The 27,184-nt window shown below is 32.0% G+C and overlaps 1 protein-coding gene across 3 annotated transcripts in view; it reads right to left on the reverse strand.

Annotated features, from left to right (window-relative positions):
• LOC145263789 (spectrin beta chain-like) overlaps positions 1–27,184 on the reverse strand; it is a 532,547-nt gene that overhangs the window by 422,029 nt on the left and 83,334 nt on the right. For all 3 annotated transcript variants that reach the window (XM_080120846.1, XM_080120847.1, XM_080120845.1), the window contains exons 2-3: positions 17,122–17,255; positions 3,051–3,218 (exon numbers count right to left, since the gene is read on the reverse strand). In XM_080120846.1, the coding sequence (XP_079976972.1) occupies positions 3,051–3,218; positions 17,122–17,229 (276 nt within the window). In that variant the 5' untranslated portion in view covers positions 17,230–17,255. The remainder of the gene's footprint in view (positions 1–3,050; positions 3,219–17,121; positions 17,256–27,184) is intronic.

Genomic DNA, 27,184 nt, shown 5'->3' on the forward strand with positions numbered 1-27,184 from the left:
AAAATAAAAATTGTCTCGGTCGTGAAGGATTTCTCCTCCACTAACAGAACAAGAAATTGAAGGGCAGCATCTGAAGAACAGATACTACACTTTGATCTTGTCCTGAAGTCCACGCCAATTGCCAAAACACATCTGATGTTAAATAAAATTAAATACGTATTATATATATATATATTGAAGCCGAAACAACGTGTTATTACAAAATAAACATTTTGTTTCGTTTGAAATTTATATTGGAATTCATAAATATATTTCGAAGGTAACCTTCATCTTCAGTATGTATTTTTCTTTCTTTTTTTTTTTTTGCTATGTTGTTGTTAGAGCATAAAATCAGCAAGTAGAAGTCCGTTTGGTGTTTTCACGGTAGCTTTTTCAAGTGTCGGAACGGTGCGTTGGTCACGCAAAATTCACGTTAGGGTTTGTGTTCCTTTTATATCTGATATTACTTAACTTTTATTCTTTCTACAATTCAGTGACTTGTCACAAATATTTTTTTAATCCATTAAAGCCGCAGAAAAATGAAATGTGTTCTACTGAACTTTTAGCACTTGTGGTCTCCCCACCCCCATGATGAACATAGCCACAATTATACCTGACAAGTAGCAAAATTTTACCCTTTACTGTAGAGTTTCCAAGAAAGCCTTTCCCTAATAGTTCCTTCCTTTAAAATACTAGATGTTAGAATTCTCTCCAGGTTTCCTGCTTCCCTGACTGTATTAAAATGCAGGAATTTAAATGTCAACAGACATGTCACTGCTCAACTCCCTACATAATATACTCGTAGATATGGTCCCAAATATTAGCCTCTTATATCCAAGTGGCAATAGGCTTTACTTGGAGTTAATGAGAGTAAAAAAAAAAAGTATTTTTTAATGTATTTTTTATGCTGGCACGCTTTGGAGGGTTTTCACAAATTGACTTCTTAACTAACCTATCTCTGGCCAGGTCTTTATGTTTCTTTCTCTCAACAACATTATTATTACTTGCTCCTAGGCTTTCCCTGGCTTTCTCCTGTAAACTGAACCTGTTACCTCAACTGTTCTACATACATCTACTAACTCAAGAACTCTCATCCATTCTTTCAATGTGGCCATACTACTCTACTGTTGCAATATTTTTGATATAAAGAAGGGGATATGATCACCAAAAGTTGAAAGGTTCTACTTATAGACACTGGCGATAGGAACTGACAAATCAAATGGAGCCACATTCTGCTAGCAACCAATCAGAAAACAGAATTGCTCCATAAAAATATTCCATCTTGCTCTTTGCCTGCAAAATTATAAAGTCTAGGACTTGTACAGAACAACTACCCACTGAAAATTCTTCATCTCCAGGACTTGTGTAGAATAGGTACCCATCGGAAACTCTTCTGAAATTAAACGTGGCTTCCAATTCAACATCTTGGCTTTTCCCCAGGGAACTGAATCTGCGACCGCAATTGTTCTACATGAACTAATCCAAGAACTCTCATCCATTCTTTCAATGTGGTCATACCATCAAAGTCTCCTGTACTGCATACATCTTTCTATATTTTCCAGATGATACTGATGATATGACCATATCGAAGTAATGGTTTAAACTTCTTGAGTTAATAGATGCAGAACAACTGAAGGTCAAGACATGCGAAGAAGTGATAAGAATAGACTATAAAGACCTGGCCAGAGATAGTTCAGAAGTCTAAAAGCCATCAAACACATGCCAGCATGTGAAACAACGGATATTAAGCCGAATATGATGATATAAACAAAACAGTTTGCTCTAAACTATGACAAGGACATTACTTGTGCCGTTTTTAGTTCTAAGCTATAAAACATAGAAGCGAAAATTCACCTCTTTTCCGCCACTTGAGCTTAAATTGCTTCTTTTTTTTTCGTTATGAAAGTTTAATCACAATATGCTCGCTATAATGTTAGAGGAATAAAAAAAACCTTTTGATGAAAACAGGTCAGTATTTCTTTAGGGCGGATCTTAAAATTTAGCCATTCCAATTATAAAGAAAATGTGTGTGTGTGTGTGTGTGTGTGTGTGTGTGTGTGTGTGTGTGTGTGTGTGTGTGTGTGTAATTCTTGTGTTAATTGCCGGTGGGTGGCCTTGAGGTAGAATGCTAAACCACGGAGTCAAATGCGACTTTACAATTGGGTTTGAATCTACCAACCAGCAGTAATGATCACTTCCTACACTGATGATTGCATGGACATAAAACACTAGTGCCTGTAGGCATAAGAATAATTACTATTTAAATTTAACTATAAACAGTAGAACTACTTTTATTTAAAAAAAAAAAAAAAATGTTACAAAACAAAATTATCTCAGGAGATTTTAAAAGTTGGAGCTCAATAGTATCAAAGCTGATATATCAAACTTCGATTTTGGCTATGCAATTTTCATTTGTTATTGTTCCAGGTTATTGGCACTTTAATAATATACTTTATTACAACTGATTTTTTTTTAATTATATAATCCTGCCTGTACAACTGGTACTGTGAAAACATTTGCCAATTATAACCAAAAAATAAAAATAAAAATCAGCTAGGGAAATAATTCAGTTTTCTTAATTAAAGAATTTCCTTCCTCACCATTAAAATTTTATTTCTTTTCTGTACTATAGGTTTAAGCAATGTATGAGATGCAGCAAAGATATTTTAGGTTTTAATTTTTATTTGCAAATTTTTAAGCTTAACAACAATCCTTACAGCCTTCACTTTTAAATTTTATTTTTAGGTGATTATTTAAAAATATATTAGCAGTTATTCATTTGTGTTGGATAAAGTTATTTCTGAAATAAACCATAGTCAAATACATTATATTACCAAAAACATGGTAAAACAATACCAAATGAAAATTACCCACTCTGGAGCAAAATTTTATTTGTCAGTTTCATTGCTTTTTAAGGTTGACTTACAAAAATCTAACAAAGTAATTTTATATGCTTTAAATAGAAAATTAAAAAAAAAAAAATAGATAAATAAACCCAGTATACTAAGATAAAATCGAATTTTAATAACAAAAACAAAAATTATTCATGAATCCAAAAAGATACAACTTACTTTGGACTTGAGGAAAGTCAAACATTTCAAGACATTTTCCACTTTCTGCACTCGAATGAGTCCTTTGTTTGGTTTACCAACTTTTTCTCCAGAAATAATTTCCAAAAGTTTCATAAGAATTTTCCCATCTGATAAGTCGGTAAATAAATCCTTGATTTGGAGGCGAGACTGAAAAAAAAAAAACAGAAAACAGAAATGAGACTTTGATGGAAAACGACATACAATTAAGTCGATACAAGTTTACAACACAATGACATAGTACTTTTTTTTTTCCTATTTAACAGACAAAATGTTATAAGTCATCAAAATTTAGAATTACAAATTAACCATATATTAGATATTTGGAGATAACGCTGTAAAAAAGCAAAATTTACATAGTTCAGATAGATTTGAATTGGAATCAGTATCAAAAAGCAAAAACGAGATTCAATATTTAGAACATTCAAGTCAGCTAAAGAAATATATATTTTAATATTTTTTAATAAAATAATTCTTTTATACTTACAGACACGAGTGTATCATGCTTATGTAATCATCAGTGTAGAATGACAATTACCAGTTGGGAGATTCAAACGTAGCCACGAAGCTACCTTCGACTCCATTTGTGAAGTCTTTATTTCCAAGCTACCAAACAATTTGTCACGAGAATCAAGGGAATTAATCTACACTCCTAAATTTTTTTTGTATTAATATTCATATTAAAAACCCTTTTTTCAATTTATTTAAGAAAATACAACTTTGTTATATGTGGGCTGTGGAACTGCATTCATCTGCAAAAGATAGAGCTAATTTGCATATTCTTTTAATTCCCTATTATTTTTTTTATTTTTTTTGTATTAATATTCATATCAAAAACCCTTTTTTCAATTTATTTAAGAAAATACAACTTTGTTATATGTGGGCTGTGGAACTGCATTCATCTGCAAAAGATTGAGCTAATTTGCACATTCTTTTAAACATTCATTTTATTTAATTCCCTATTAGATTTTTTTTTTTGTTTTTGTTTTTCTTATAGGATGATTGTCTTTAGTTTTAACTATTATTTGTAATTATATTCATGCAAATATTCTACATGATTTATACTTGCATAATATTTGTGTAAAAAGCTTATAGTAAACACAAACTTCTTTCTATATATATTTATGTATGCGTATATATATGTGTTTAAAAAATTTTGCCTACCAAATGCCTGTCATTTTTTGGTCTACAGACATGAAGACTAATATATATAGAGAGAGAGTATTCGAACCCATACAAAACTTTCAACTTGAGTTTCAGCAGGGTAAAATCGGTGCAAAAGTGAAAATAAAAAAAAAACGGAACTTGCTAGGTGAACGTCAATGACAGCTTACGAATATGCATGCATGACGTAATAGCTATTGGTTCATGTTTTAATTTTTAGCCTTGCAGCAAACACGTTATTAACACCATAGGAAAAAGTAAATCGTAAGCTAAGCGTTTTGGTTTCGATTCTCGGTGGTGGCACACGAGTCATTTTTTTGTTTTTTTTTGTTTTTAACTCTTTAAATCATTACGATATATTGGATCAAATATAATATAAATACGAAATCTGCATTAATCAAAATATTATATTTAAGTGTATTTTACGACCTGGCAATGCCGGCTAATAAACGCACAAGTCAAGCGCAGACGGACAATCCAGAGTGTTATATATATATATCACACACTGTAGGGAAACGTGCGACTTCCCTAATTAGCACGTGTGCATAATTCAACGGGTCGGTCGTGGAATGAAATGAATGAAGAAGAAAGAAACAAAAATAGTTGCCTTATCTCTTTATATGCCTGCAATGTGACCACCAGATATGCAAATGAGATGCTCCTGGTTGGAGATAAAAGAGGGTTGATTTTTTAGAGGGACGTTCATTTTGAAGTTGGATTTTGAAGAAATAAGTTGAATTAGCAGAAGTTCGTTGGGAGTTGAGAGAAGGTGCGTTACGTATATGGAAGTTTGGACAAAAGTGTTAACCTTACCCAGGAAATTATTGGTGTGACGGGAGGAAGAAATAACACTGAAGTTATTGAAACAAAAAGAAAAATTATCTCTCTGGTTACGAGGATGGTATTATATAACTGAACATATACTACACTGACATCCAAAGACAGATATAACAAAAGATGGTATCATGATAAACAAACATTAACGATTCCCACACACACAAACCAAAAAGGAGTTAATGTCATTTTTTTTTTTTTTTGCAAAGAATGACATGATTGATAAGAGAAAAGAAGGGACAACAATGCATGAAATAAAGAGGTTTTTAAAACGTTTTATATGGCCAACAAATAATTTTAAATTCTCATCTTTTTCTACCTTTATCTCTGATGCCCATGTTGAAAATGAAATAACATCTTTTACTTATATCCGGTCTTAAAAATAAAAAGATTTTTTTTTTTTTTTTAAATCTAGTGGTGTCATTTTGGTGCATTCTACCCCCCCCCCCCCCCAATTTATCTCTACATTGTCAAATTTCAAACATTTTCTCCATAACATAAAAACTGAGGACCAAAAATAGTACATATTTTACACTTGGATAAATATTGACCTCTAACCTCATCCCATTTTTGCTCGAAATATTTAATAGAAACATCATAAAGATTAGTTATCAAAAACTAAATGTAAACAAAGCCACAGTCAAATTTCTAAGATATGCAAAGATGAACATTTGTAATACACGGTGTACTTTGAAAAACGTTATGCAAGCCATAAGACACCGTTTCAGCTGAATAAATATCGACAGACTATGGCTTTGTCAATGCAGATTTGGGAGATGAAAGATAAATGCAAAATTGACTCCAAGATAAAGCGACAAATTATAAAAAGAGACTCGGTTATAAAACATGCAGATGTCAATTATAACTGTTTAATAGCTTTGGCCAATGAAGTATTAAATTGAAAATCTAAAATCTTGAATTCTTGCAGTCACACTAAAAAAATTTAAATTTTATCACTCTTTATGACCTGAATTATGACGTAGATGATGAAATCATATTTATTAATTTTAGTTAGTTTAAATGGTAATGATACTATGATCATCTTTAAAACTGGAAAAATGATGAATTTCAATAGTTAAACTGCCATTGAGAATTTTTGCATTTAATAAACTTACCATTGATTATTATCCATAGTGCTTTAAAAAAAAAAAAAAAAAAAAAAAGGTATGTTTATGATAACAAACGATATCCTCCACTCTCTGAGAAAGATGACGGCATACTCAATGTAAGCAATGGATAGTTACAATCTGGAGGTATTTGGCATCTACCCAGATACTAAATTAATAAGTACAAGGCGTGTTTGAATCAATTCCAACTTTATGGCGTTATATTCATTTATTTACGATTGAACAAATAAGTTCAACCAGATTATAAAGGGTTCATAGAAAGGTCTTGATTAACACACCCTGATTTGCCAATATATATATGCACTATAAATAATTTATTGGGCAACATTTGACAATTTTATTTTTTTTACAAAGGAGTCCCCCACTTATCAATGCCAGAGGCAACTAGAGGATAAGGGTTAATATGTGTACAGTGGTCAATGGGACAATGTCGCAGTGATTGTTAGTAGTGGAAATTTGGTAAATTGGATTACTTAAGGTGAACAGCTAATCAAGAATTTGTTTATGTTGGATTTGAAGACGACCATATTACAGTCAGCCGGAAAGCAAGCAAATGGAAGAGAATTCCATAGGTGTGCTAATAAAGAAGAAGAATTGCTGTTTTCAGAGGCAAATTCCTTGGCTTAGCATTCACAAGAACAGGAGTTGAAACAGATACATCTGTTGCTGCAACTGCTGCGAAAAACGGTGGGCTCTCTCTACCATGCCAGAAACTTACCTATACCTGAAAGTATCTTGTACCCCTACAAAGCCACCATTCGACCATGTATAGAGTATTGTTGTCACATTTGGGCTGGTGCATCTGCTACTAGTCTCACTCTTCGACAGGGCTCAAAAGAGTTACTGTCAGCTAGACTTCAGCCTCTCTCTCTCATCGATAAAATGTTTGCATCTCTCTGCCTGTTTTACAAGTATTTTAATCCTAGATGCTCCAATAATCTACAAGCCCTTGTACTCACTTGACGTAAATACCCCTGACAAACCTGACAAGCAGCAAAATCCCACCCCTACATAGAGATCCTCAAATGACAGAAAACCTTGTACTCTAATAGTTTCTTCCCCAGAGCTGATAGATTTTGGAATTTCCTTTCGGGTTCCTGTTTCCCCAACTGTACTGACATGCAGAAAATGTAAACTCATCTTGCTGCTAAACTCCTTATATAATGTCCCAGATAGTAGCCCCTACATCAAAGTGGCACTGTGCTTTGTTTGGGGTGAAAATGCAAAAAAAAAAAAAAAGAAAGAAAAAGAATCTATTCATCTAACATCTGGCTAGTTTTTTTGTTTTTTTTTTGTTTTGTTTTTTTAAGCTCTTTGCATCAAGTGGTTTCATGTCTTGTCTGGAACGATTTCCATAAAAAATAAATAAATAAATAAAAAAAAATAAGCCATAACATATTTATCAATATTTGCATAATGTAAGAAGCTCATGTAGCTATGCGATTTCAAAATGCAAATCAGAAAATAATTAACTCGTATCAGTCAAAGAAGGTTGTAATATTCAAAACCCTGAATGAGCCAGAGATCATTCCATCTCTGAAAACACTCCCAATGCGCTCCTGTGTATTATTAGAATTAATATTGACATCCAAGTTAAAACATAACAGTACTCGATATTTCTGCCACAATTAACATCATGTCAATAATATTGATTAGCCAGAGAGAACCCCAAACACTCTTAATCGACATGCGACTCTAAAACTGTGTTTAATGCTTGAATGACGATTGGAGCATTTCAGTCAGAAAATTTGAACGATTTTAAAATGCAAACTTAAAAACGAAAGAAAAAAATATATATAAAAAAAACAAAAAAAAAACGATCATACGAAATTGTTTTTTTTTTCTTTTTGTTAAAAATAGGTAAATTAAAAAAATAAAATTCTAATGACTTCACAACACTGAGAATTCAGAATTCCACATATATATATATATATATATATATATATATATATAGTCATCCACATACAGTACTGTTTTGCTGTTTCACAGCTCATCAGTGCGGCTAGACAAGCAACTACCTCAAGCCAGGATCGAAACCCAACCGGCCAAACGACAGTCAGGCCTTCTAACCATTGCGCTATTACCTGCTGCCATCCAGGCAGTGAATTAACAGTGTTTTGACACTGTCCAAATACCTAAGCTCAATTTGTTTACACAAAGAGAATCGCTTAATATGCTAATGTATATCACTTCCCAATATGCTCAACCTAAGATAGGGAGCATTATATATATATATATATATATATATATATATATATATCAGTGGTTTAGTTTGGTAGAAAGAAATCCAACAGAGTGCTCAAATATTTCATAATAGGAACATAATATCTAGATTATATTTCTGTTCGTCTGTTTCACTTTTTGTCAAACTACTGAACTAATCTGGCTGAAATTTTGTATGGACCTTTGTTATGATAAGGTACAGCTAACTAAGTATTATGGTATCCATTCGATGCACAGTTAGGAATAGTTAAGAACTAGTATTTCATGCAAAAATGAGCACAAATTTAATCATATTCAACCATCAATTTAGCATAAAGCACGCATTTTTAGTTAACGGGCTATAACATTTTTTTTTCAGAATTATTTCTTTATTATATCACTTTTTCCATAAAATCTGTGTTGCATTAAAAAAAATAAATAAGAAAATAAAAATAAAAGTAAATAAAAAATTAAAAATATATTTTTTTTTAAATGAAGAAAATTCAGTTTCATCCCCATTTTTTTATTGATTTCATGACCATGATCCTTATGTGAATATTAATCAGCATAAAAATAGCTTTACAAAGATATACAACTTGACCATATCGTGAAATATTAAAATGTTTTTATATGAAGTAGCACATACTACATTCTGCCATTTTAAATTTTGCCACTTATACAGGGTTACACAAAAAAACAACAAAAAAAACATAGAAAGTATATTTAGAACATATGCTGTAGAACGGCGAAAAATAGGCCAAAGATCCTAGTGTTTTGATGTGATGTTTTGAATATAATAAACTAGTTATGACCAAAGTTTCATTTCATTCGGACAAAACACTAAGAAACAGGGCCTAATTAGAGTTGGGGTCCGTTTTGGGGGGAGGGGGCATCCTGTATAAAACGTTGTAGCAACAGTTCCAGTGAAATTCCCATCATGAAAATTGAAATATATGCTGTCATAAGATAGACAAATCTTTTATCAAAAATATAAAAAAATTATTTTTATTTATTTATTTTTTTTTTATTTATTTATTTATTTTTTTTTTTAGATAAGTCAGGTAAAAGATCATGGGCAACTTATTTATTTGACCTCTAAAAAAATCTCCAGATAAAATTGTAGATCTAGCCAAGTACTTCAGAATGATACATGAACGAACTTTGTAAGTCCATAAATAACCGAGATATCATCTCTAAAGTTGGTCACCATTAATATTTTCGTAAAAAGGTCAGATCATATCTCAGGAATCCCTCGACCTTGAGACAACAGGTGTCATTCAATTCCTTTCATGGAGATCTCTAAGTGTAGCAAATTTGAAAACTTGTTGATTCGACATGGAATAAGCCTATATTATAATAATATTCCAAAATGAGGCTACATCAAAGTGAGGTCACTCCTATTCTTTTACAGCTTTGCCAAGTTAGCCTTTTTAAAGCCAAACTTTTTTGTAAGCAGATTGGTCATCAAACATTTGGATTTTTTCAAAACTTCAGACTAAATGAAATTAAGAGTTAAAAATACTAGTAAATATTCGTTCAAACTCCTTGCCAACTCTCGACTTCAACTGTAATCTTCACCGACCGTTCATACCGTCTTTCAACTGTTCAAAAATCTTCACCGACCGTTCTTACCGTCTTTCAACTGTTCACAAATGAAGACTGCCCTGTGCTTTCTCCTTCATTGCTTTCTGCAGAAGTCATTGTCCTCATATGTAAATTCCTGCCATATGTATATCAATATGACGTTTATAGAAAAGTCTTTCTTTTCTCTTTCCTTTCTTGATTCCGTCACCTGACAGGATAGAGAGAGGCACCGTCGCTTGTGTAAGTCACGCTTTGCATTACTTTCGCTATACAGACTAACTAAGGAAAGAACAAACAAAATTTTAGAGAAAGAGCGATTCTTCTTCAGCATCACCTAATGCACATACGTGTACATATACTCACAAAAGTAATTTCAAATGTGAAGAAATTAGAAAAGTTTAATGATGCAGAAATCAGTCATCATAGTGAACAGTCGTCATGTTTCAGAGTCGATACTCATTGTTATTTTCATGTTTCAGAGTCGATACTCATTGTTATTTTCATGTTTCAGAGTCGATACTCATTGTTATTTTCATGTGTTCAGTGATTATTGCGCATTAGTCAGCATTTGTATACTTTTGAAACGATGGAAAATCAGCACACGGTACTTCTGGTGGTGGTTTTTGTGGAAAAAATAGTTGCAAGAGGAAGTTGAGTTTACCTTCTATTTGAAAGGTTGTTTTGGGAGAGTATAAAAAATGGATAAAACACAGGGGTGTTCCAAAAGTCTTGGTCAGATTTCAAGTCTTCATATCTTAAGATGAAAGCGGTGCCATTAAATGCATTAAGTTTTTTGTAATTTTGCGATTGATTTTTTTCATTTCTTTTCAGATCCAGTAATGGCATTCACTCAACCAGAAAAGGCGTTTTGTGCGCTTGAATTTGCAAAAACTGAATCATCGACACCTGTTCAATGTGCATTTCACAAAAAATTTGGAAAACAGCCACCAGAAAGGAAGTCCATAGTGAGATGACATGGTAAATTTATGGTGGATGTGTGCTGATGTCCAGCTAAGAGAACAGGACGCTACTCAACTTTAAAAGATGTAGTTGAACAAGTTCAAACTGGCAAGAATTGAACTATCGGCTTCATGTTTGTCTTGTGACTAATGGTGAACATCTTTGAACAGTCCATGAAAAACTTGAGATTACAAGCTTTCTGAATATACCAGATGCGTTTTTATATCCTTAATAATTATCGAGATATTCAACACAAAAATGTGCCCAAGACTTTTGGAACACCCTGTATAATAAATGTGGAATAAGGATGACAGAAGAATTTCTAAAAAAAACTCTTTTAAAACTTTAATTACCCAGTGAAACTGTTTATCATGTCCTATGTCATGTTTCCTACAGTGACTGATGTTTCAAAAAAAAATAAAATAAAATAAAAAGATGCAGGATCTCGCTCCAAAAAAATTTACTTTCACCATGACTAATGTTCGTGTAAAATTTTTTTAAAAGTTCAAGGAGTGGTTATTGAGAAAAGTGCAAACAAACAAATGAACGATATGGGGTAATTTTACCTCTATAATGCCCCCCCCCCCGGAGGGGGGGGGCAATCAGAGTTATCCCGGAAAATCCGTTCTGGCAAAAGTTTATTTTCACTATGACTCATATTCGTGCAAAATTAAAAAAAAAATCCAATCATGGTTACTGAGAAAATTGCAAACAAACAAACGAATGAACGGGAGTGAATTACTGGGTCCAATCTCTTCTTTGTCAGGAGACCAAGAGAGGGGGGGGGGGAAAGGAAAGAAAAAAGAAAAGCCTTTTTATTAATGTAATGAATATGAATACATCCAGGTTCCTCCTCCCAAGAATATGATTAGCTGGTGTAAGCCATAAATATGGACAGGTATAGCAGCCTGGGTAAAGCGTTGAAAGATATGCTAAAAGCCTAATACTTAAGAATATTACCAGTTACAACCATGACCAACTGTTCATTAAGGCGATTTACTTGATTGTATTATTCGATTAAAGTAGCCAAGACCACTCAGCTATTTCAAACAAATATATTCCTTTCACGGGAGATATCAATTATATAAGAGATAAAAAAAATCTAGAAATAAAAACACTTAGTTGACGTTATACAATGAGAAGATCTTAAAAGAAGTCGAAGTTTGTGTTAATTTTTAACTAAAATCAAAGTAGAATAGTGGTACTGGCTATGCTCCAACAGATATCTCGTATATAATATATCTTTCTATATGCAATCTATATTACTTTGAAATTGCATTTACATAATAAATGACACAAAGTTTTCATTTATGTAGCTAAATAGTGCAATACTAGAACTATAAATATTTCTTAAAGACACCACTTTACAAGAAACAAACATTCATGCTGTTGTTCATTTTCAAAACGTTAGGCTTTTATTGGTAAAAACTTGCATATAGCTGTCTCCCCCCCTCCCAATGTTTCATACAAGAATATAATAGTTAATTATAATTTTGCATAATTGAGCAAGCTCATCAGCGCATAGAAAAAACAAATTTCTACATTTTCTTGTATATAATAAATACTGTATGTTATCTGTATTCTCAGAATAACAACATTATTTGGATTATTCAAATTGGCATTCTCATCTTGGATCTTATTCACATGTTTTAGACCAATGGTTCTCAAACGGGGTCCATGTTGACCCCCATGGTACATGTAACGTTAATATCGATTCAGTCTTCCTTCAAGATAAACTGTTGATATATGATTTTTGGTTTTCTTTACATTACTGAAAAATAAAATAAGCTATAAGGGTTCACCAAAATACATTAAAAAGAAACGAAAGTCATAATTAAAAAAAAGTTGAGAACTATTGTTTTAGATGATGCAACTTCCAACCTTTTTTAGGTGAATCATGTGAATTTGGCAATCTTTACATCGAAAGAGCCCATTCAAATTTCATACAGATTCCTCAGTTTGACAAAATGTACATGAAGGTCAGAGGGTACATTGAGTGTAATGTTGTGAAAATAACATCCAAGGTGAGAATAGTAGTCGAAATAACTGGTCCCTATCTCAAAAATAAGATGTATAAATAGAAGTCAGATGCGCACAAATCAAGAAGCAGCTCAATAGAGAGAACTGCTGATTATGTGACAAATGCATGGAGAGGGGAACTAGTTATGTATTGTAAACCTTGTAGATAAATGAAAGAGATTGAATATAATTGAAAGTTAAGTGTTCTTTTTTTATTATTCTGTTTTAAATTCATGCAATTGCATTATTTTATTTCAATAGTCAGTTACTAACTAAAAAAAATAAAAAATAAAACCCAATTTCCAAATTTATAAAGTTAAATTAATCCAAAGAGGTCACAACTTGATTAATATAAATACTTATATTGACACCATGGAATTTCCAGTTTCAAGTTTAAAATGGAAATTTTCAGGTATGCTCATTGATTGAGACTTTTTATTTTTTGTCTTACATGTGAAACAAATAAAATACATTATTGAAATCAATGCAACATTCTTTAAAATTGCCAAAGACTATCAAATATGACTGAAAGTTGGGGTTTTTCTCCCTCTATTACAAGGCAATGAAAGAGAAAAAAAAAAACAGGCATGTTAAGATTACATGTTGAAATCAAAAGTCTTGTCTGGTTCAATATTTGCCAAATAGACTGAACGATTTATATTTACAAGGTAAACCACTCATGCTAGAGAGAACTGAATAATATATTTATCTAAAGGGTAAATAGTTTCACGATGTTAAAGATAGAGTAGCTAGCTATATATATAATACAAAAAAGATAAAATGCAAAAAATACCCGGATATTTACACATCCATGCAAACATAAAAATGTCACAAATTCCACTATCTTAAATATGCCTGAATTCAACATTAAATTCATTTTAATGCCTATTTTTACATTCATATACACATGTTGGACAGCTTTACGAAATTGACTTTCGAACTAACATATCTCTGGCCAAATTTTATTTATCCTTCTTTCTCTCAAATCATGTTTTGAAAGCAGTCTAAGTCCAAAGAATGCTAGCAGGTTGAAATCAGATTTTTTTTTTTTTTTAAATTTCCAAATAGTCAAGTCTTATTAATTTAAAAATAACTAGCGAGGGGTAGCCGGCCTTGCCCGGGTTTTTGGAGGTGTGTGTGGAAATTTAAAAAAAAAAAAAAAAAAAAAAAAAAAAAAAGTAAGTATGAGGATCGAACCCGAACCCTCGAGGCAAAATTGTAAATTAAAGTGAAAAAAAAAAAAAAAAAGAAAACGTCTGACGTTAACCATTGCCCCACCGCGAGATGCTAATGGAAACACTTTTGAATTTATTTAATTACTTGGATTTGGCAGGTGTCCGTTTTAATGAGTTAATGAGGTCAAGTTTGACTGCGGGGGATAGTACCTTCATTTACTGCTGAACGCTTCCCCCCCCCCAAAGATGTTATAGGAAAAAGACTAACCCACAAATGTTGAATATTTATCTTCCTGAAATCGAGCAAATTAAATAGACAGGCGAACTTCGTTGTTAACTGTGAGATATTACGATTGTGATATAAAAAGTTTTAAAAAGTTGTGAACCGACCGACCGCTTCTTCTCTGAAAGAAGCCTTTTGTAGACATACAGAAAAAGCGAACACGCATACATTTTCGCTTTTATATTTATAGATTTAGGAATCCTGGGAGTCAAAATCGGCCATTATAGTTGCCAAATCCAGTCTTGGTAAAAAATTACTCTTATTTACAAATGAAAATGATCAAAGGAGTGGGGTCCTATTTATGTTAAAATTAAAACTGAGAAATACATACATGCCTATATACACATATAGGTACATACATGTGTGTTATCTATATACTTGGTATGGCCAGAGATGTATTGAAGTCATTTTATCTTTGTTTTTACGTTTTCAAACTTCTGCAGAAAAAGAAATACATTTAAGGTAGATAACTTCTACCATATTCTTCAATCTAAAATATGAGTTATGCCTCCACTTTTCATATTATTAGTCATCTGAACCGGACTAAGTAATTTAGGAAGCAAATTGTAAAGAAATAATTTATTATTGCCAATAACAAGCAAGAATAACAATAGCAAATAAAATTCAGCTAGTCAAGAGCAAAGTTTGATTTTTTTAGCTGAAATGCTATTCAAGTCCAACCTTAAAAATCTGACGAGATAACTTGATATGATAACCCACCTATTTTGTTTTTTTATCTTGTACAGAAAATAACAATACTTGGACATTTTAAGAAATTAAAAAAGAAAAAGATATCTTCCATTTTAGTCACTTACAAAGAATACATTTTTTAAATTCCAGGAACAATTATTTTATTTATTTATTTATTTATTTATTTTTTTAAACCAAAATTAAATATCTTGGTGAGCAAAAAAGAGAAAATACAAAAAAAAACTTCTGGTTCCAAAATTCACATGTGGAATCCATTTTTAAAACTTTGGAATCTTTCTGCAGCTTTAATGGATTAAAAAAAGAAAAAAAAAAAAAAAGTTGTGACAAGTCACTGAATTGTAGAAAGAACAAAAGTTAAGTAACATCAGATGTGTTTCAGCGATTCAATCGTTTGGACATGACTTATGTAGGAGGAACTATTTTCCGCAAATCTATTTTCCCTTTTTAGTAAATTTCAATTTCTTCCCCTTTATTTTATAAAAGATATTTTATACTCTTTTTCACCCCAAACAAGGCCACTGAAAACAAAGGGACTACTTATTTGGAATCGTATCTCACAAAGTACTGTGAGGGAGCTGAGAAGCTAGATGTTTGTTCACATTACATTTAAACTTCTGCATGTTAGCACAGTCAAGGAAACAGGAAGGGAATTCCAATGTATTGCAATCCAAGGGAAGAAACTATTAAAGCAGAAAGTTTTCCAGCATCTAGAGATCTCAACAGTGATGGGGGAGGATTTTGCTGCTTGTAGCGCTAGTCGTGAGTATACCAAAAGGTACACAAGTGCTACGAGTTCATCAGATCACATTCCATTAAAAACAGACACAGGGATGCAATATGTGGCGATGAGATAGAGGTTGTAGCTTAGCCGATAGTGCGGGACCTATTAGATTATGAATCATATCATTTTCAAAATGTATCTCTAGATTGTGTGTGTGCGTGTGTGTGTGGCATACCAAACTAATACATCTATGCTTGGTTGATAAAGATTTAAAATCAGGTTCTCCATCGGATATGAGTATTTGAAACAATCATACCATGCGCAAAAACGAAAGTATTTGTAAACTTGTAATTCTTCAGATTCCAAATTTGGAACTTGATAAAAGTGTTGTAGTCATCTTTTACACTGCACAACAACACTAAAAAAAAAAAAAAAAAAAAAGTACAGAACATCTGTGGTCATTTTTATATGCACAATAACATAAAAAAATCCATTTCTGGTTTTCTTTTTATTGACTTAGATTTTTTGCACGATTGTCACTTTCAAGAATTTTGCTGAGAATCTTAGTAATGTGAGTGATGAACATGTCGAGAGATTCCATCACAATATTTTAGTGATGGAGAAATGTTTTAAAGGAAAATGGAAACCTGGCATGTTATCAAACTACTGCTGGAATATAATGTTTAAACTGATAATTCAGTGTTTTTCATTCATTAAAAATAATAATGAAATACAAGAAAACGGTGCCTAATCTAGAAAAATAAAAGATTTAGTATCAGGATATATTTCTTACACTAAAGCAGGTCTTATGCGACATGTATTTTTTTTTTTAACCTGAAATTTGTGGCGAAGTGTCATGACGTAAGGAGATAAGGTTCTAAAGATTTAGCAGGAACCGTTCTTAAAATCCGATTTCATTCAAAAAGTTAACTTACATCTATGCAACGTTATAGCAAATTATATAGACTGATTTATTTAGATTACAAAAAAAAAAAAAAAAAAAAAAAAAAAGAATTATGCTAAAAAAATTGGAGAACTCCCATCCCTAATCATACATAATAGCCATTGTTATTTTCCCGTTTTTTTAGGAGATGGGGGCGGAGGCACCAAAAGCTAATGGCTGGAGAAATAGAAAGGGGAGATAGAAACTGATCAAAATTTATTAATGCTGTATCATGACACTTATAATTTCTTGTTTTGCATTGAAGGTTAAAGTTCATAGAAAAGCGAAAATTTAAAAAAAAAACTTAAAAAATAAATAAAAAAAACTTACCTTTTCTAAAAAGGAGTTTGCCCATTTTGTGAATGTTTTCTTCTGAATTTGTACCCGTTCCTCTTGGAGAGCTTTAATCCGATTGAATTCAAAATTGTCGTTCATCATGGTTGTTTGTTTTTGTTTTTTCGTCTCTGTAAAATAAGAAATCTTTAGTTAACTAAAGATTAGTCAAGCAGGATCATATATGGGAAAGGCGATGGTCGTTTGATTTTAAGACATAACAGTTTTTAGGTTATTTACTGCTGAATCCAGATATTTTGGAAAAAGAATTTATGTTTCAAGTTGGTTATATCTTCAATTATTTATTTATGGACTTTGATTTGGTCGTTTTGTTTTACAACATGTAAACCCCTTTTTTTGGTTCAATGATTTTTATCAAAATATTTTATGCTTCAAGTTCTTTACATCTTCAAATATTTATTCAGTGTTTGGTTTGATTGTTTTGTAGTGGAAAATTGTTTTTGAATTTGCAGAACAGGATTTAATTTTGAAAGGCAAAGAGAAAAAAAAAGAAACAATACATGAATCTTCATTGCATTTAGGTCAGAAAGCCAGTATCTTCAGATGGCCTGTATGGATGAAGAGAACTTAAAAATATTGGTTGTGAAATGGGTTTCTTCACTTTAAATGGAGATTGTAAAGACAAGTTCCTGCGAATATCTGCGACTATCCACTCTACCATGGAAGATTAGTAGGATAAATAAACATTGTGAGTATAAGGCAACCATTTTATTCCATTTATCCAAATATAGTTTCCAGCTACAAGAAATGAAATCCAAGAAAACATTACTGTTGAACTGCTTTCCTGCTAATGACAACCTAGTTTTCTTCAAATCCTTATCATAGACTGCCTTATAAGCAAACAAATGCAGTTTATACCACTGATTAATGTTAATACTCCTATAGTGTCCCTCATCTTTTTGTTAGCAATCATGCTATCTCATTAATCCTCATCTATGAGTGGTTAGCAATCATTGCTATCTCATTAATCCTCATCTATGAGTGGTTCTCAACCTTGATAAATAATGATCCCAATAGTTACAAATAAATAAAAAAATTTAAAAATGGTTACAGGGTCACACGTGGAGTCTTAGTAAAGCTACCAGGTAATCAAAGTAAAGTTGTCCCTAAAGTTAGATATGGGTTGGGGAAATAAGTTAAAAATCATTGGCTTTTGAATTTACTTTAAAATAGGTGAAATTTTTACATGTAAAGTTGAGCTAGAATGCTCATTAACCAGTGCAAGAACCCCACTTATTTTTTAAAAACAAAGTTGTCACCAAGCAACTAATTTTGACAAAAACAAAACAAAAAACAAAATTGTCTTAAGTGGAACAGGTCAGCAGGGGAACGTAATAAAAGAATGTTTTAAACAAAGTACTGAGGCATGACAAACGTTCACATCAAAGCAGAAAAAAAAAAAAAAAAAAAACTTTCCACACATTACATGTCCAGCCGTTTTATTGCCCGCTCAAGAAGAATAATTGCAACCCCAAGAACTAAACTGATTTTTGAGCACAAATTTTTAATGAAATAAAACAGTAAAATGAAGTACATGTCATTGATATAAAAAATAATCGGTGCTTATGCACTTATGTTACCCTGCTATTTTTTTAATAGTATTTTCAAATTAAATTGAAGTTTCACGATATCTTTTTTATTAAATTGTTAGGTGAAAGTACAGAATAGTAACAAAACACCCTCCTCCTCCCCATGTTAAGAATGGCTTTCTAAATAACATTATTTCATCACGGTAACATAAGTGCATAAGTACCAAATAATCACTAAAATTATAAATACAAAATAAATGAATGAAATATACTTTTGTAAATAAATATGCAAATTAGTTAACCTTATAATGCGAATCACACATACCTAAGCAGTATATCAGAAAGGTTTCTTGTGTATATGAAAAGTCTTGATTTCACTGTTAATGCAAACGATCTCACTTGTGTGTGTGTGTGTGTGTGTGTGTGTGTGTATATATATATATATATATATATATATATATTTTAATAGGATTTTTTAAAAAAAAGGTATTTGAGGGGTTACCTGTTCAACTGAACCCTTCTTCCATTCCAAATATCAAAATTCCAGAAGAAAAAAAGATCCGTAATCCTTTAGTGTGAGATACACAAGTAACAGTCATAGAAAGAAATATGTCCATTTCATTTAGAAAAAAAAATTTTTTTTTTAATGATGTCAGCAGTTTATCATTATAAACAAATGGATAAGTATCTTCTGAAAATTTCAGAGGCAATCTTAAGCAGGGCTCTATAGACAAATTTCCCTTTAGTTAATTTTTGACAACTAAATATTCTCGTTTACTAGCCAAACAAATGTTACTAGTCAAACCCATATGATTTTTTGGAAATGTGATCTTTGTTACGTGATGAGAATATACAAAGATTTTTCTGTATTTTGTTTTTATTTTTTTTAAGTAATCTTCTTCTGTAATATGAATCTCATCTGTTTGTTTAAATGTATGTATGTATGTCTGCCTAAAACTTTCGACAGAGGCGAGGGATTTTCACGAGATCGGTATTGTTTTGAAGCTCGACCCTTTGGACAACAAATATCGAAAAATTGGCTACAAACATTTATTCCTTCAGCCTCGACTGGGCACTTTTCTACAAGGAGGAGTCGCTTTTTTCGACGATATTTTTGAAAGTCATCCCCTCTTTTCAATTGACTAGACTTAATTTGAACATTTGTCACTGCCGGTCTGGCAATGGGTGCAACAGCAAAGACGTCACTTTTTTCACATTCTCCTCCTCCTTCGCAGTACAGGTTCTAGCCTGCCTACCTACTATTACTGTTTTGTTTTCTTTTTACTTAACACACGCCTCCAAACACCTGGGCAACGCCGGGCACCCAGGCTAGTTTTCAATATGCACCGAATATTTCCATGGATATATACCTGAGAAACAAAACAAGGAAAAGAATATGCTGTTGTCATAGCCCTACTAATGACTTCAACAGCAAAAGTAAGCATATCTAAAAAGAAAAATGGCAGTTACACACACATAATTACTCGGCATCGTCAAAGGTCTAAATTTCTATAAATTCTAATTAAAAATTTTTTTTTCAAATTTCATTTTGTAACAAAATCAAAGTAAGGTTTGAACTCCCTCTGTATGCATGATGCACTAACTGATCGGGTCACTGAGGCAATTATAGAATATAAAGCTTTACATAAATCCTAATAGACAGCTGCTATTTTGACTAAAGTTCTTCCTCCTTGTTCTTTATTTTCTCCCTCTTTTTACAATTGAATGCCCCACCCCCTCACTACTGATGAATATCAAAAAGTCTGTTATTAAATTTGTTCCCGATGTTATGGGTGTTAGTGGGAGGACTTCTGAGCGAGAGGTTAAAAACTCCTTTATGACTAATCAAAAGTAAACTATTGATCAAAATCGATCATTAAAATTTTTTTTGTAGAACACAGATCAATATTTATATTAAATGACTAAATAAAAATTTAATCATGTACGTTTTATAAAGAAAGTTATTTAAAAGAACATTAATCTGAAATAGTAAACAGAATTTACCATTAAAAAATAATATAGCGTCAACTTCAGACATAGCTAATATCCATTAGCAAAATATACGATGGAAATTGAAATTACAGCATTTTTCAGTGATGGTTAATTAATGTGTATATGAATGTGTTGGACCATTGTTCAGAGTTATTGAAACATCTAGGAAGATCAAACTTTTCAATTAAATAAACCGTAGGTGTAATTACATCAGTTGTTCGATCTATTTGATGGGATTTTCCTAATTGCATTTATGCCACTATGGGTATATTGCTGGATATCTCGGCTGTGAGTACAGAGAAATCATTTTTGACAAAAGTATACACCTGTAAGAACAATAAATAATTATTACATGTACAAAAAGGCCACTTGAATAAAAATTATAAACCTGACAGGTATGAGGAAGCAACAAATTTAACCCAATGTCAGAAAAAAGTTCAAAGTACTATATTTGAAAGGTCATTTTCAGCAAAAGGTTTCACAGGTGTAATCGAAGTCAGATCAATTCAGTTAAACTACAATGGTTGAATAAAACGTCCTTTGGGGTGTAGCTACATTGAAAATACCATCCCAAAGGGGGCGTTTCAGGTGGTCACAAATGCTTATATAATAACTGAAAAGGATATCGGTGTTGGTTGAGGATTTGAGCCAGAGAAGAACAACCCGTCAAATTCCAGTTTCTACATCTCTCTCCTACCACCCAACCATCATAAATATCACCGAGAATAACGATACATTATTATTATTATTATCACTATTATTATTACTATAATTATTCAGTGTGTTGTCATTCTTTTAAACACAGTAAAAAGACACCTTTAAAAGTTTCCTTTTTCTTTTTGTTCGATATTGCTTCCAGCAAGTTCAAAACCTTCAAGAAATTTCTCCAAAAACGCATACATACACACAAATAGGTAGACAGACAAACAGATTAAAGAGAAATCAGAGGAATTAATAAATTTACATCCATCAGTAAAATAGTGTTATGGCCCTAGGAAAGGGGTCATAAAGATAGATGAAAACAGATTTTAGTAGAAATAATATATTGTACAAGAAAACGAATACAAAGAAAAGTTGTCCCAACTGTTAAGTTAGATCCTGTGGTCTTGCATTAGATTGTTAGATCATATTTCCCCATGACAGTATTAACTTTTTTTTGGGGGGAGGGGGGTATGATAGTTAGAAGAGTCCATTATGAGTGAATGAGTAAGTCCCCATAAATAGCAACACATGTTAAATTAGTTACAAACATTTTTTTTTTTTTACTTGGGAGTCACCACTTATCAAGATCCAAAGGTCACTCGAGGATAAGGGTCAATGTAGTATCGTTAATAGTGTAAATTGGGTAACATTTGATTATTTATGGGGACGACTCAAGAACTTGTTTACATTAATTTTGAAAGCTATCATGTTGTATTCAACCGGGAAGCAGGCCAGCGGAATAGTGTTCTACAGGCGGGTAGTTCTGGGAAAAAAAAAGCTCTGTTCATGGAATCTGCATTTAGATTTAGGCACAGATAGAGAATGGCGGAAATCAAAGAGAATTAAAGGTTAAAAATAAACTTCCTTACACTAGAAGTTCTATTATTGACTTAATTCAAATTTGGAAAAAAATCTCATCAATGTTATAAGAATAGCAAAAGATCGTGAGAATTTCAAGGCTAATTTAAGAAAAATCAGTGTTTCACAAGGATGTGTGTGTGAGAGAGAGAGGGAGAGAGAAAGAGGGAGGGAGAAATCAAAGAGAATTAAGGAGGGAACATAAAAATACCGAGTGAAATGACCACAAAATTCACGGTTTTAAACGTTCAAGGTTTGCAACACTGGTTAGTATAAGAAGCCACAATAACTTCGACAAAAAAAAAAAAAAAAAAAGTTAACATAAAATAGTTAAAGTTTCTTTAATTATTCATTATTATTATTATTATTATACCATTTTCATTTTTTAATCTTTTAGTCACATAATAAGGCTATACATTTCGTGTATAGTTTCCAACTTCTATCTGTTGACATTTAACTTGTGCCATGCGCCAGGACTAGGTAGTCATCAACTGATCTCCTCTATGCCTTAAGTGGACTATCATACAGCTTTGGCCTATCAACATCAATGTGGGACATACTTTGAGGCGTTTCAGGTGACTGGGTAATGTGGCCATACCAGCCGAGATGCGATTGAGTGACATACTCTCTTATAAAGGTCTGTCGAGATCAGCAATCTTCTCCATCCAATGATTACTTACCATCGATTAGCAACAGATTATAAACACTATTTAAAAAAATAAATAAATACAAATTGATATTGTTATATCTTCATTAACTGTTCCACTCAAGGAATTTTTGTTGAGCGTTACAAATTTAATTTTGTTCGATACATACAAACACGTTTACCTAGCAGAGCCCGAGTAAGTGTATTCGTACCAGTTGGAGGATACGTCTTTAGCAATCAGGACAACAAAGAGTGGTCCATTGTGGTTTCTTTTGGCTAAGGCATGATTCTGTCCAATCTCAAGCGATCCACTCTCCAGGCTTTACCGTCTCTTTGGAGATGTGGTTATTTATTGCTAATTGCCTGAGATACCCGAACTATGGAAGTTGATGGGGGTTATTTAAGCATTTTTGTAGGCTAGAGTGTTCTAATCCTAACACACTGGCTTTACAAAACCACACTTGACCTTTTGACCTTGTGCCTAACCTCATAGATAGGAAGTAAATAAAAAAACTTACATTGTTTTACTCTCAGTATAAAAACCAAGATGGTTCATATTTATTGGGTACTAGCAGTACTTCTGTATCAGTGTTGCCCAGTGGAAGGATAATATCAAGCCTAAACAAATTTGTTATTAAAAAGTGACACCGGTTTTGTTGGTTAGGATCAGTTTCAGCAGGTTAACCGTCCAAGGCTTTACCTCTCCATTGAAAGGCGCTTCTATCAGGGAATATAGACAGAGCTATTCAGGCATACTAATCCTAGTGTGCTTGCTTTGCAAACCTTGATCTTGTGTCTAACTTTGTTTGGTTGGTTGGAGGAAGAATTAAAAAAAATAATAATAATAAAATTAAAAAAAAAAAAAAAAAAAACAATGGAAGAACATGAAAGAAAGATTTTAGTCAATGATATGCGAGTGAGATACAAATGTTTATGAACTATGAATAGAAGAACTTTGTTGCATCTTTGAAAACATTATTTCATAAGTTTAATTTGAAATAAAATCATTTATGGGGGACCTTCTTTGTTAAAACAACTTTTTTTGAAGAAAACTTTGTGTAAAATGAAAAGAAAAAATATCTTCTTTGAAAAAGTTGTTTTAACAACAGAAGTGTCCAAAAATTTTAATCATTCAATAAAAAAAAATTACATATTCGGTTATATGAATTTATAAATTTATTTTGCATGCATATATTTTCATAAACAAACAGCCTGCAAATGATAAATTATCTGTAATCCACATGTGGAACCAGATTAGACACTACCACCAACGAGAATCGACCTGGAAATAATAGTAACTATGGTCAATGACCTCGGACTTTCCAAAATTTCCAAATTAGATAGAGTTTAAAGTCATTAACAAAATTTTAGACTAATAATGTATAACTCTTACAAGAAATAATTAAAAAATAATGCTTAGAGTCATGCAGGATTTCCATGAACAGAGCTTCCTCACAAAGACTTCCTGACTGAACATATTGTCATGAGGCTGCTTCCCTGCAGCTTACAACACGGTCATAATCAAATCCAATATCAACAGATGCTCACAAGTGTTGAAACGTGGTCCTAACAACTATTTCATCACGGTAATAATTATCCTACACTAGCTTTTGGCCTTAATAAGTGGTAGCCATTTAAAAAAAAAAAAATTGTACATTTTTTTTTTTAAATAAATATTAAGGCAACAATCTGATACAAATAAGTAGGTTTAAAAAAGGAAGCACTTTTGTTCATATCTAAAATGAGGCTGGGACAAAAACAAAACAGGTAAGAAAGCGAAGGGTGGGTGGGTTACGGGGCTAAATGAAATAAACATCCTCTTCCCCCAAAGGCCATTAACCAGGAAGGAAACCTGAGAGTAGTGGGTCTCCTACAGGTGAGCCAACAAAGAGAGTTAAATAAGGTAGAGAAAGAAGGCTTCCATCCAGACTTACAAAGCAAGATAGGTGAAGGGTGGATTACAATTAGTTAACGGATGAGCACCCAACCGGGCAATGGTTAAGGGACAAAGTTCATGCAAAACAGTCATCGTCCCCATTTTTTTTTTCTTTTATCATATAACAGCAACACAGATTCAAAATTTGGATTATTTTTTCTTCTTTTTTAGAGTATCGTTTATATATATATATATATATATATATATATATATATATAAAATCTTTGTGACATTTTATCGGAAACTACTTGCCCATTTTGGCGGAAATTTTGTATGGAACTTTGTTATAAGGTGCAGCAAATTAGGTATTATGGTAGCAGTTATGGATTAATAGGTCTTAGTCACCGCAATGCCACATGTACTCTAGAAGTCTGGCATAAAGCACTCATCCCAAGTCAACATGTTATAACAGTTTTTAACAAGTTAAAAATACCTTAATATATATATATATATATATATATATATATATATCTTTTAATACCTACAGACACTAATGTTTAATCCTTTCGGGAATCATCAGTACAGGAAGTTATGATTACAACTGGTTGAGAGAAAGAAACCAGCCACGAAGCCATCACTGATTATTAGCGAAGCGAAGAATGCAAACTACATTGCCAACGTTAAGTGCGAGAAATACAGTTGAAATAAACATTTGCATAAAACGTAAATGCCTAGATGACAAAAGTGATCTTATGATTATAACATCATGATCTGCGCATGTGAGCTTAAGTGACCAACTTTAATTTCAACTTAGAGTGCTCAGCAATAACAGAGTTCTTAAAGGGGCTGGCATAATATCTACATTTATTTAAAATAATATCCATCCCAGTATTGAAAAGATTTTTTCCCATCAAAAAGAACCGTTTTGCACCACTCATGTCCCATTACAAAGATTAAATTTAAGATATAATACTAAACCTTAAGTCTAGAATCCTTATCCTAATGTTGATCAAAATTCATATGATTTGGATTCTAGAAAATCAATAAAATTCAAAGCTTAAAAAGGTCTTCCAAAAGAAAAAAAAAAAAAAAAAAAAAAAAATGAAATCCCAGGAATATTTCTTTTGGGGTCTTTTCTTTTGGATCAAATTCAATGCAACTTTAATATATTTGAATTTCGAAATGTGAGATTATGTCCATATTATGCCCCCTTACATCCTTTATAAATACTCTTAACAAACTGAAATTGAGAATATTAATTAACTGATGTTTTTATTACCTATTGTTAAAAGTTCATAGCTGAGTTCCAAAATTCATAATTATCGGTTAATTAGTTAAATGAATCATATACATACAAATATAGAAGTACGCATAACTTGTACATGCATTTATAACACACACACACACACACAGAAGATCTATTATTTTTTATTAGTGATATAAACAGTTTTAAAACTTTATTTGTAGTTAATTTTTGCTTCCTCTCTCTCTCTCTCTCTATAAAGTAAAACCCCGGGATACGGCATTAAAAATTAATAACAAAATACAGTACAGTCTATAATACATATGTATCAAATAACAACACTGGAAGGCGGGGAAAATACTGTAACCAAGGGCCGAGAAAAACTTTGTATTCCACAACGTAACCTGGAAAAAACGTACCCTAGCGCCACCCTATCCCGAATCTCTAATATATATAATAACGTTGTCCTCAGCAGGATGTTTGCTGCTAAAAATCAAACCGAACGAGTGTTATAGGTCCAAATACTTATATACGAAATTTCCTCAGTGTAGCCCAAATATTCAAAGAAGTTTATTAATAGACTTTTTGCACACATATGATATATATATATATATATATATACATATATATATATATATATATATATTAGTGGGATGAAACAAATATTCGTACACACGACACCTTGTATTTTAATGCATGTAAAACCCTTAACTAAAATAAAATTTGATACATTTTGTGAATAAAGATACATACTACTAAAAAGTAAAACTTAATTCTTATTCTAGCAGAAATTAATACATTATTTTCATTTTAAGGGTGAAAAAGATTTGTACAAAACAACAAAAGCATATTAATTTAATACCTTGTAGGATATCCTTTATTGAATTTAACAACTACCAGTCTATTCCTGTACCTCTCAACTAATGACTTGCATACATTGATTGTTATTTTTTCCCATTCTTCTTAGCATATTTGTCTTCAAATTTCTGATAGTGTGTGTGTGGGGGGGGGGGCTCTTTTCCCAATTTGAATCTTCAAATATTGCCATAAATTCTTGATTGGGTTCAAGTCAAAACTGACATGGCCATTGCAAGACATTAACTTTATTTTCAATGAACCATTTCTTTGTAAATCTAGCGATTCGCTTGATTATATATATATATATATATATATATATATATATATATATATAT

This window comes from Euprymna scolopes, chromosome 39, assembly GCF_053919585.1.
Source record: "Euprymna scolopes isolate OS-2025 chromosome 39, ASM5391958v1, whole genome shotgun sequence".
NCBI classification, from domain to species: domain Eukaryota; kingdom Metazoa; phylum Mollusca; class Cephalopoda; order Sepiida; family Sepiolidae; genus Euprymna; species Euprymna scolopes.